Source organism: Epinephelus moara, chromosome 13 (assembly GCF_006386435.1).
Source record: "Epinephelus moara isolate mb chromosome 13, YSFRI_EMoa_1.0, whole genome shotgun sequence".
NCBI classification, from domain to species: domain Eukaryota; kingdom Metazoa; phylum Chordata; class Actinopteri; order Perciformes; family Serranidae; genus Epinephelus; species Epinephelus moara.
This window is the reverse complement of record NC_065518.1, coordinates 1,738,602-1,751,260: the sequence shown is the minus strand read 5'-3', so window position 1 is coordinate 1,751,260 and position 12,659 is coordinate 1,738,602. Positions and strand designations below refer to the sequence as shown.

General features: G+C 41.5%; 3 protein-coding genes across 3 annotated transcripts in view; 1 reads left to right on the top strand and 2 right to left on the bottom strand.

Annotated features, from left to right (window-relative positions):
- Nucleotides 1-4,008, top strand: part of LOC126399442 (UDP-glucuronosyltransferase 1-2-like) — a 5,054-nt gene extending 1,046 nt beyond the window's left edge. Inside the window, exon 2 of the mRNA XM_050059407.1 lies at nt 1,919-4,008. Within this exon, the coding sequence (XP_049915364.1) occupies nt 1,928-3,532 (1,605 nt within the window). The 5' untranslated portion in view covers nt 1,919-1,927 and the 3' untranslated portion in view covers nt 3,533-4,008. The remainder of the gene's footprint in view (nt 1-1,918) is intronic.
- Nucleotides 1-12,659, bottom strand: part of plaub (plasminogen activator, urokinase b) — a 396,726-nt gene that overhangs the window by 174,725 nt on the left and 209,342 nt on the right. The window lies entirely within an intron of this gene.
- Nucleotides 7,956-12,659, bottom strand: part of LOC126399454 (CD209 antigen-like) — a 9,972-nt gene continuing 5,268 nt past the window's right edge. The window contains exons 4-7 of the mRNA XM_050059445.1: nt 10,965-11,708; nt 10,180-10,331; nt 9,950-10,083; nt 7,956-8,488 (exon numbers count right to left, since the gene is read on the bottom strand). Coding sequence (XP_049915402.1) covers nt 8,320-8,488; nt 9,950-10,083; nt 10,180-10,331; nt 10,965-11,708 — 1,199 coding nt within the window. The 3' untranslated portion in view covers nt 7,956-8,319. The remainder of the gene's footprint in view (nt 8,489-9,949; nt 10,084-10,179; nt 10,332-10,964; nt 11,709-12,659) is intronic.

The window sequence follows — 12,659 nt, the reverse complement described above, 5'->3', positions numbered from 1 at the left end:
CTCTAAGTCGCGGGCCGTATTATGTAGTGTTACCCTTTTTTTTTTAAATTCAGGCTCTGTGGGCGTCCATGTAGCCATTTCCCTCTGGTTTGATCTAAATCTTCACTGCAGGTCTCTGAATTTGCAGATGAAACCATCTCAGATGTTGGGGTTAAAAGGTAGCCTACAAAAACATGGGTGATAGCAGCAGGCTGTCCAGACTGGCTGTAAGCACTAGCAGAACTAACTACAATTAAATACATTTTAAAGTAGATGAAGTGTTTTTTTGTTTTGATTTTTTTTAATAAAAATGAATTGTGGAAACCTACTGTAATGGTAATGACAGTGTGTCCATGCAGGGTTTTAGCCAAAATTTTAGTTTTAGTTAGTTTATTTTAGTTATTATTATTATTATTTATTTATTTTATTTGCACGCATAAAACTGCATACAATCCAAATAGTAAAAAAGAAAAAGATAAGTGTGTCAGGAGAGGTCAAGAAGCCACAGGCTTATACAAACAGTCCTCCCCTCAACTTAAGGAGAAAAACAGACTGTGGCAAACCCATTTTGTTTTTGTGCTTGCTGTTTCTCGTTTTGTCCACCAGAGGGCAGCTTGCATTGTTTGCAGGTCAATTTTGAAAAAACAAATATCTGCTTTAGATGCATTTTTTGACATGATTTCTTTAAAATATAAATTCCATGATTTGTGTTGCTATTAAGAAGATGTAATTTCATTCATTTTTATATGTATATTTTTGCCCGTTTTGGAGATAATGGTTCCGTTTTTAAACAGTGAGATTTTATTTTGAAGACCATTACTTCCTCCTTCCTTCCTGTGTTGTACTGCCGAACAAAAAAAAAGCCACTTGACTACGGAATGAATGGTAAAACGATAAAAGTTCAAGGTAAACAAAGGAAAATAAAACGGCAACGGCAACTTAATGATAAAAACGTCGAAGGCTGAGTGTATTTTGGCAACCCCCCGAGGAGGCATAAGGTTGGTGTGTGTTGTGCCTGTGGTGATTATTTTCTTACTTGATGATTTGTGTCAAAAAGTATGCTAACTCTTTTGCCCACCTGTTTGGGGAATTGGCGGTGTATTGCTTGGTATAATGTTGAGTTGTCTGAGAAAGTACTGTGATCATTTACCATTTATTATGGACAGAAGTGGAAACAGAAATGTGATTGCTTTGTTTTCTTTGTTTTGTCAGTTCTCACGTTGGTTTATGGAGCTGGTTTTGTGGAACAGCAATAAATGTTAAAACCATCAGTCGAGTCTCTTACCATCTTTCGGAGGGTATGCTACACAGACAGTAACAAAATTAGGGAGAAAAGTAGACACAAGAACTAAACTAACGTTATACAGAAAAGTACAACCAAAGAGAAATGACAACAGGAAACACTGAGTAGTCAGTGAAAAATAAAAGAGAGATACATGGAACACAGTGCAGTGAGAAAAGAAAAAATATATATTTATATATAAGTCAAGAAATAATTAGACATCATGAATAAATGTAATGATAATTTCGAAGGGCTCTTGACAACATGAACGTTGGTGTTCCAGATCTGTACATCACGATATCTGAGGGAATACTGACCATGTTTCGTTCTGTGAAAAAGAAGGTGACTCAGAATCCCCCACTGTATCACTGACGTAGTGCTTTTATTTTGAAAGAGACTGTATGTAAACGTAAACGTCAGTATGTGACGAGGTCGGAGTGAGAATGTGTTAGACATGACCTCAGTGCCCTCGATAGAAGCTACAGTACTGTGTTCATGTCAGTGTTGTTTGTGGCTGGTTGTGATTCCCAGCTGGTTGAATAAGTTTGTCAGTTGATGGAATTCAATAGAGATTATTAGCACATCAAACGTGACATAAAGACTTATGAATTTTACAGTTGCTCACACGAAACTTGAATGTTTGTCCTTTCCCTTCAGGGTTAATCGATGGGGAGCATCCCAGGTGTTTCCGTTCTGCTTGTGGTGGTGAGTGTGTCCCTCCTGACAAGCCCAAGCGTCCAGGGCGGAAAGATTCTGGTGTTCCCGGTGGACGGCAGCCACTGGGTCAACATGAACCTGCTGATCCAGAGCCTCCACAGCAGGGGCCATGAGATCACTGTGGTCCGCACAGCCACAAGCTGGTACGTCAAAGAAAGCGCACCACACTACCGCTCCATCACCATCACCTTACCAGAAGCCATCAGCATAGAGGAGCAGGACTTCTTTGTAACCTTCCTGGTCAAGATGCTGGCCATTCAAAAAGAGGGGCTGTCTCTTATCGGCTTTATGAAGTTCTACTGGGAAATGCTCGGGTCGCTGTCGAACATCCACCACCAGGCCAGCCTGGTGGGGGTAGAAATATTTGAGAACAAGACTCTATTGCAGAGTATTCGGGACACTCAGTTTGACATGGTTCTTCTGGACCCGGGGTTGCCCGTTGGAGTTCTGGTGGCTCATGAACTTAAGTTGCCGACTGTTTTTAACGTGAGATGGATCACCAGTGGAGAAGGGCATTTTGTGGTGGCTCCATGTCCACTGTCTTATGTTCCAGCTTCAGGACATGCTGTGCCAGATAAGATGACCTTTGGCGAACGAGTCAAGAACACATTGTACTATTTACTCAATGTCTGCATCGACAAATTTATAGTAAGCCCTCACTATGATACACTGGTAGACAGGTACTTTGGTCCAGATGTGAACTTTTATCACCTTTTACAAGGGGCAGACATCTGGCTCATGAGGGTGGACTTTGTCTTTGAATTCCCCAGACCCACCATGCCAAACATTGTCTACATTGGTGGCTTTCAGTGTAAACCTTCACAGCCTTTATCATCAGAGCTAGAGGAGTTTGTACGAAGTTCAGGAGAGCATGGATTCATCCTGATGTCTCTTGGTACTCTGGTCGAACGCTTACCTATAGAAATTACTTCAGAAATTGCTGCTGCCTTTGCTCAAATTCCTCAGAAGGTCATATGGAGGCACGCTGGTGAGCACCCCAGCAATCTGGGGAGCAACACCCTACTGGTGAAATGGATGCCCCAGAACGACCTCTTGGGTCACCCGAAGATCAAAGCCTTTGTAGCCCATGGTGGCACCAACGGGATCTACGAGTCCATCTACCATGGCGTGCCGATCATAGGCATACCCCTTCTGTTTGACCAGTTTGAGAACATTTTGAGAGTGGAGGCGCGTGGAGCCGCTAAGGTGGTGGATGCGACCAAACTGACTCGTGAAAACTTTCTTGAAGCGATACAAGAAGTTCTTCACAATCCCTCGTACAGGAACAACATGAAGCGTCTCTCTGCTCTCCATCGGGATAAACCGATGCATCCTCTAGAAACGGCTCTTTACTGGGTTGAATTTGTTATGAGGCACAAAGGAGCTTCACATTTACGCACTGAGTCTTATAAGATGCCCTGGTACACCTACCATTCTGTGGATGTTCTTTGCTTTTTGACAGCGGTCTTGTTGATGCTGACAGCCATTGTAGTTGGATCAATACAATTCCTTTGCATTCGACTGTGCAGGAAAAGAAAAGCCAAGCAGGAGTAGTAACTGACTCCTCACATCAGATTAACGCTCATTTAAATGAAGGAGAACTGGACTGGTGATGTTCTATATTCTTAGCCATACTAATGCCGTTGCTCTAGGAAGGGCAGTGTTGGCCTGTCAGTCAGTTGGTCCACCACTTTGGTCCAGACTGAAATTACTCAACGACTATTGAATGTGTTGCCACAACATTTTGCTAAGACAATCATGTTCCCAATATTCTACACTTTTTGGTAATCCATTAACATTTTGATTTTGAGTGTCTCAACAACTATCTGATGAATCGTTATTAAAGCGGCCATATGCAAAATTCAGATCATTTGACTTGGCTGGACGCGGTTCTCAACATGGAGGTGGCTAAACAGCTAGCAGCTAACTCTGCTAACTCCATAAACAGCGCTAAACAACGGCAACAGTGCTGACAGAGCTAACGGTTATAACCAGGGCGAACCGGAGAGCGAGCACTACGCTTCAGTCCTCACATCACTTGCAGAGATCCAAGGGGAGAGGAGGTAGCAACACAACTCCACCTAATGGAGGCTGACGGCGCCCCAGATTCAAACGTCCAAAAACACATAAATGAAACCACAAATCCAAGTGTCCTGAAGCCCCGACATAAAAAGTTGTTTGGAAAAACATCTACAGGCTACAATGAGGCTAAAAACAGAGTTCAAATGAGGTTTTTCCAAACAACTTTTTATGTCGGGGCTTCAGGACACTTGGATCACTACGGACGAGCAGTATGGAGATATTTTGTGGTTTCAATTATGTGTTTTTGGACGTTTGAATCTGGGGCGCTGTCAGCCTCCATTAGGTGGAGTTGTGTTGCTACCTCCTCTCCCCTTGGATCTCTGCAAGTGATGTGAGGACTCTAAAACTTCACCTGAGCCTCCCTCGGCATATGGGTGAGTAGATAATGGCTGAATTTTCATTTTTGGGTGCACTATCCCTTTAAATTGGTGCAGATATTCATGGTGTCCAGAGGATAAATGTTAACTTCTGCAATGATATTTCTCAGATTTCCCCTGACAATGAATCTCAGTGCCTTTGGTGATCCACTAACTTTTCCCCATGTGTCACTGTGAGGTTCACATTTGTGGTTTCAAGTGCAATGACTCGACAACTATTGGTTGGATTGCCGTAAACGTTGGATAGACATTCATGATCCCCTCAGGATGACTTTGATGATGTCTTAATGTTTTACTAGCCTAATTAGCCCTATACTTTGGGTTAAGATCAAATACCAGCAAAACAACATTCCCTTCATCCTCAGCCGTGCTTTGTGTGTACTTCAAATTAAAAAATGCTAACATGCTAACTGTCTAAACATTATGGTGAACATTATACCTGCTTAACGTTAACGTGTTTGTGTTGTTATCATGTTGACATTAACTCTTATGTTACAGATTTTCAATTAAAGAATTAACATGTAACTAAGCTCAAGACACTTTTTTGTTTATTATTATTATTATTATTATTATAATTATTTTTTTTTTAGGGCACTGGTCCTCAGACTATGTTAAGTCTAGCACTGTTGGTAATCGAGCTTCCTCTAGTGGTGCACTGAAAAAACAAAATAAAATATTTACAAAAAATGTAATGAAATAATGTATATATATATATATATATATATATATATATAATGCTAACCAAATACTAAAGCATCTTGAATGGAAATACTTCAACTATGAGGTCCCCAAAATGTAATTTAAAATCAGATTTGCCTTTCCAGGTACATGGATGTAGCATGTGCATACATGCATGTAACAGGCTTAACTGTGCTGGCAGGATGGTTAGCAGAGGTTAAATTAAGTTTTTAAAAACACTGCAAATGTGGCTCCAGTCGAAATCTTTCAGGGAGAGAAGCGCACATCAGGAGGAAAATATTTCCAGCAGCCTTGTTGAAACTAAAATGGAAGACGGTGAACTGAGTGCATATGTTATTGGCTTTTTCATCAGCACCAGTGATGTCTCCACAGCACCTGAGATTTGAGATTTATTTGGTTTTTAAAAAAATGCATGAATGGACATTTACATGTAAATGCATGAGATTATAGCCAGGTGGCTAATTTCCATCTCCAGTCCCATTGGCAAGCTGGTGTCAAACACACAAAATCAACAATGCCAACAAAAGAAAATAAAATACACAGAGAAGAACAACATAAGGACAACATAAGTAAACCACAAAGCACACAACAGGTGAAGAGACGGGCGGGGCGACCATAGAAATTTCAATCTGATTACAAAGTGCAGGTGTGCTAGTTAAAGTGGAGAGTGCCAAAGTGCTGAGTGTGTATTGCAGACACCCCGGTTTATTGCACATGCCCTAACGCAGTAAAGTGCATAGTGCAGTTTGTGCTAATTTGCTAAGTGCCAGTTCATATTGCACAATGTCACCTACAGCACTTGACACACTTGCACATACAAATATGGTACCCCAACAAACCAGTTGCACAGATACACAGAACAATAATAAGAGAATGCATTAAAATAATAATAATAAATAAAATAAAATTCTCAAGATGCATGAGTGCAAATTTGATTCTCTAGTAGCTGTGTTTTGAAATGTCTAATGAATGAGGCAAGAGATGGCGAATCCCGCATAGTATTTGGTATGGTGTTCCATGTCTGGGTCGCTCGATATGAAAACACCGTCTGTCCGAAAACACTTTTCCTGAGCGGGACTTGACAATCCCCTCTAGAGCCGGCTTTCATTGACCTCATAGGGTTCCTTTTAATAAATTCATGTAACGGAGGCAGCGCCAGACCATGGAGAATTTTGTACACCAAGACACCATCTGCATGTTTTATTGTGTTTCCCCAACTCAGAAGACCATATTTTTTCAAAATGTTGCAATGGTGGTATGCTTTGGGTTTTTTGTCTAAAATTTTGATTGCCTGTTTATACACAACTTCAGCTGATTTAAGCGTGGTCTTGCATGCCAGTGCCCAGGTTGTTATGCAATAAGTTAAATGTGGCTTTACCATAGCACTGAAATATAGTTTTGCTGATTCGGTAGTCAGGTTGTTTCTTATGTATCTGAAGTTAAACAGGTTGAATTTGGTTTGGTTCACAGCTCTCTTTACTTGTTGCTGAATTCACGTACCACTTCAAGCTTGTTCCCGTTTACAAACACATCAGGTAATATGTCATTATTTCCTTTTTTTGAATAAAACAACAACATGTAGACGGTTTTTGATACATTAAGATGTAACCATGAACATTGTAGCCAGTTTGAAACATGAACCATAGCAGCAGATAGATCTGATGTAGGGCTGGTCCTTGGGGTGTGTGAGCGTTTTGAGGAATAGTGTAAGTAACAGTTTAAGTGCTTTCCCTTTGTACAGAGTGCCTGTGGTGGACAATAATCAACAATGAATAATCGTCCGATTAAAAATTAACCCGCCTCCTATGTGAAGTCGTCGTAGCTGAACAGGGCCGACACTACTGTATCTTAACTCCAGATATTATCTTGGTTCTTGAAGAGTGGAATATTATTTGAGGTCGTACATGGTGTAAAAAAAATTGAGAACCACTGTTGTAGGGGACAAATGTGTAAATATGATGAGGCTTCTCACCATCACAGATCTAAAAAGTACTGGATGGAAAACATACCCCACCTTTTACTATGCATCCACAGACAGCTGTGTGCCTGTACTTACCTCTTAACAGCAAAATATGTCGTTTAAAAAGTATTTGCAGATCTGAAATTTGGTTTGGTTTGACGTTTGGTCATGGACTCTCCACGTCCACATATGACGTCCAAGGTACCCTGGGTGTGTTGGTTGTTGACGTTCTGGGACGCCGTGTCAACTTCAAAATACACTACTGTTTTCACAGGAAATGTACAGTTTGCATACAGTCTCTTTCAAAATAAAAGCACTATGTCTTAACAATATACACACATTACTGGGTTTAGGAAAACAAAAAGGGATTTGGGTTTACATTCATACGGGAAGCAAACACCAACCTCCCAGATGAAAGACGGTGGTTGTTGAACCCGCCAGCCCGACCCCGACTTCCGCCCCCTTAACTTATGTTGTTGTCCAGCCGCTTTTCCCCCTGATGCCACTGGGTGCTGTTACAGAATAAAGGCAACCGGCCGTGTATCATGCCAACACGAAAGGACGGCGTTTTTCGTAGGTGTCTGACGTTGGATGTCACTGACCAAGTGCCAGTATTCGACGACTTCTGAGTGAGACTGGGTTGAAAATAAATGTTACAACTTTATGTTGTGTGCACTCAAAGACAGAAAATGCAGTCTGTTGTAGCTATTAGTGAAATGTATACCTTATGAAAATAAAAGGGTAAGACCGGCCAAATTGCTTGGTAGATACAGTCTTTGTTTCCTCCTAGAACAATGAAAATTTAAACTCTGAAGACTAAATATTGTTTTATTTTGTAAACAAACATGTGCACGATCACCACTGAGAATTTAATACATAGCATTAATTGTATACATCACAGCTATAGTCCTATAGATGCCCACATATCGTCGCTGTCCGATGAAAAACACGTATCTCCACTTTTGACGATTTTGAATTTCTACAGTGCATGGAGTGTCCATAATATTCCTTAGCAACCATTAGCGTTGGATATCCAAATGACCAATGGAAAGACGTCTATTACATCATCTATTCAACACCTATCTCCATTGGCTGTCAGAAGTGTCCATCAAAGCACGTAGAAAGTCAGAATCGTCAAAAGTGGAGATACGTGTTTTTCGACGATATAGAAAATAATAACGTCACATAACTGTATTTACAATATAAAAATGTTTCCGGACGATCTAAACATTCTTTTCACAGATCCATCTGTAAGGTTTATTACAGGAACCATCCATCCAGGACTCGAGTGTGTTTTCGCTGGTGTCTATGTGTCCACAGTCTTCACCCAGAGGGTCGTCCAGCTTCCAGTCATCAGGCTCAGTCCCCAGTCCAGGTCTGTTCAGCCAGAACCTGCAGGAAGAGCAGCGTTAGATAATCTTATTTCACAGTGTCGCTGAAACAAAACATCCTCGTCCAGTGACAGAGCATCTTATTTTGTGACTTCTGGTGTTTTAAAAGATTATTTAGGATTCACCAAAGTCACAGTAACACAAACTAACTGATCGAGGCAGTGGTAGACCAACAGCTCCAGTGTTCAGCGAGGTAAAATCACTGCTTTTGTCAATGCAGTCTGGCTTTGAAGAGAGAGAAGGTTTCACTTTCCCTTCAGTTCACCGTCCTAAAGGTCTGTCTGTCTGGGAAGTACTGAGCATACGACTGCATAAATGAGACTTCTATTATCCTGACGAGTTGTGTGAGAGTTTAGCTCCTTGCAGCGTTTCACACTATTGACCATCAAATTCTGCTACAGAGACTGGAACACTTAATTGGCCTAAAAGGTTCTGCACTAAGCTGGTTTAAATCTTATTTATCTGATCGTTTTCAGTTTGTTCACGTTCATAATGAATCATCCTTACGTACTAAAGTTTGTTTTGGAGTTCCGCAAGGTTCTGTGCTCAGACCAATCCTATTTACTCTATATATGCTTCCTTTAGGTAACATCATTAGAAATCACTCTGTAAATTTCCATTGTTATGCGGATGATACACAGTTGTATTTATCGATGTAGCCAGAAGAAACTAATCAATTAACAAATTGTGATTTGTGATATTGGGCTTTGTGCTGTTTCCGAAAGTATTTAAAGCTCTGAACCCTGAGCAAACTGCTGCAACTTCTTTCAACAACACGGGAAAAAAGGCAATGAGCAACTTTGTAAGAAATGTCCCACAAATTGCAAAAAATTAATAGATTCAAAAATTTATTTAAAAAGTTATTATTATTATTAATAATAATAATTATTACAGTTTAAAACTATGTTACAGATTTTTAAAAATAATTTGTAAACAAATGATTTGATATAGTTTTGCTCTTGTTCAACGCGGTCGCTCTTGACTTTAATTCATCAAGAATATTCTCAGCTTTTGGATTTTCCGTTCACCGTGGAGGCATCTGAGAAAAGTTTTCGTCATGAATTCAACGTAACACGGAGTGGGTAACTGATATACAGACTATCATTGGGGCGTGAAGCATTCCTTTAATGCAACACGAATAATGACAAAATATTTAATCTTATAGTGGAAAATAATGTTTTTACAACATATTGGTTCGACAGGGAATTTGTAGAATTGCTATTTTCCAAAGATAAAGATAATCTGTTGGTAGGTTGTATGGACATGTCCAGTCATTTCAGCTACACAGTTAATCTCTGTAGTTACATTAAATACTGCAGAGAAATGTTTTCTTGAGCCTTGTGGTGATTAAAAGTGTCACTTTCTATTTCAAAGCCCAAAGCCCTGTCATGTCAGAGTGAGTTGTTGTTGAAACAGTGGGTAAACCAGTAGTGTTGTCACAGTGTCCCTGCATTTGTCTTACTGTAAATCTGAAGAGACTGGGCTGCCGTCCACCCAGCTCCATTCACCCTCCTCCTGTGCGTCTGTCAGACCGATCCACAGCCGGCTGCTGCTGCTGCTCGACTCCAGAGTCCGGCTGCTCTCCAAAACAAAACTCTGAAACAGAGCAAACATGATTTACATTACATCACTCCTGGAATCTCTGTCTCTCTGTCTGCAGCTGTCTCACAGTCTCTTCTTTGTGTCCTCTACCTGTTCAGGTTCACTGTTAATGACGAGCAGGTCGCCCCCCTGTGTCTGACACCAGGCTCTGCTGGAGCTCCAGGTGAGCATACGAGAGGAGAAGTAGTAGCACTTCCTCTCAAACAGTGTCCAGCCGTCGTGACACGTTCTGCACATCCTCTCTGTGGAAAAAAGAAAGGGACAGTTTCTCTACAGTTACCAGTCTTTGCTATATCAGAACCCAGTAACATTGATGGTGGGAATCACCACAGGCCCCACGATACGCAAGTCACGACGCAATATTATTGTGATTTTAAACATGTCGCCATATTCGGAGTATTGCAATAAAATATATATCGATGTTGCAATACATACATCTTCAATACTAATCTGAACTTACTATAGTTAGGATTCTTTTCAGCACCGGGGATCCCTGAAAATATAATATGGGTCACTGAATTTGGTGGATTTACCATTTATGAGACCACAAAGGAGACACAGATTAAGGACTGGTCAAGGTCCCTGCTTGGCCAGCCTTCACAGATGGGGGAGCAGCCTGAGCCCACTGTGAGCTTGTGGAGAGGAGCAAACCATGGAGCATATTATTGAAGCCTGCCCTCTCCAACGACTAAAAGGCGACCCCTAGTGGAGGCAGGACCCCAGGTTACATCTTTTGATCTTTGATTTGTTGACAGTGAGAGTAATATAATAACACCAGCCTTATAAAGTTGAACTTGAAGTAACCAGTGTGTCTTCACACTGTGGGTTAATCTAATCAAAGCCACCATTAACATCAGACATAACCGAATATGTACCTTTGGTCTTGTGGTTAACCACAGGGCAGTAGAGGTCCAGGTAGCTGTAGGCCTCCTTTATCGACTGCATGTCTGCCACCATTCGCTCCGTCTCATCCTCTCGCTCTGCTGCTTCCTGTCTCTCTTTCATCAACATCCTGCTCAGGTTCATGTTTTGCTCCTGAAGCTCTGTTAATCTCTGCTGCAGCTGCGTGTTTTGTTCTGACGCCCACTCGCGGTCCTTGTCCAGCAAAGCTCCGATCCTCTCACTCAGATTTTTAACTTCTGCTTGATACTCGTCGTTGATTTCCAGAAGTTGTTGATTCCTTTCCTTCAGTTGACCCAGCTCATCCCTCAGGAGGCTGTTGATCTCTCGTCTCTCCTCCTCTCGCTGAGCGTTGGAGTCGACCAGATGTTTGATAGTCTGAGACATGTTCAGCTTCTCTTCCTCCTGCTCAGACGTGTACCGGACCAGACGCTCGTGTTCGTGTGTGAGTTGTTGGTTCGCAGAAGTTAGATTGACGATTTGCTCCGTCAACTCGGTGCTTTCTAAACTCAGAGCAAGGTTAACAGACATCAGACCGGCTGAAGTCCTGTTGAGGAGTGCGGTCTGTTGGTGCAGCCAGGCGCTGTGCTCCTTCAGGAGTTCATCGTCTCTCCTCAGGTCGTTGTTTTCTGTAGTGAGGGTTGAGTAGCTGTCGCTGATGTTCTGGTAGTCGAACAGGAGGCTCTTCCATCCTGGTTTATTCTCTGACTCGTTGTTATCTGAAATCAAAGGCAAAGAATCATCACAACACAGCGTGCTTCAAAATGTGACTCTAAACACAGATAACTGTTGTTATGCTACGAGTTTTAAAAGTTAATCAAAACACATGATTTAATTTCCATTTAAAAAAAGACACATTACACTTAACCTAGAAGTATAGTTTAAGATTTGGGAACATATACGTGTAGGCTTTCTTTCTGATAGTGAGATGAGCACATCAACATTAATCTCAGGACAGGGTTAGCCTAGCTTAGCATAAGAATCAACAGCCTCTTTTACACTTCCTGTTCAAGGCAGTAATAACGTGCTGTTACTCTGCCTCACCGTTCTGTAGATATGGTACAATTTCAGAATAGGGGGGGGCAGAGTCTCACCTCAGAGCCAGGAACAGAGGGAGGAACAGCACTGAAACGATGTCTGTATAAACGGGACAGCCAGCAGGCCGGGATAAATGGCAGCACAGGTGTGACATTTTAGCAACGTGTTATGTGTCGAGAGATTTAAAAAGTAGCTGATAGCAGTTAGCAGCTAACTCAAAGAATGCGAACAGCGGCCGAAATGTCTGCAAATTTGGGAAAACAATGAGGTCTAGAAGCTCCTTAACCTCTGAGCACAGGACAAGATCAGCCGCCATGTAACAGGGACAGTAAATGATTGTTATTGCCATGTTAATGTTAATGTTAATGTTATTGTTATTGTTTATAAAGCGCTGCTGACGCATCTGACTATATAATGACGAAAACTCTGTGTGTGTGTTCCACGTTTTTCTCCTCACTGACTTAGTCAATCCATGTGAAATGTGGCACAGTGGTAGAGGGTCATGGGAGGATGCCAATGAAGCAATATTACATCAATTGGCCAAAGGGGGGCGCTATAGCAACCCATTGAAATGTCAAACTTTGAATGGGCATATCTCATGCACCGTATGTCGATCTGCATGAAACTGGGGC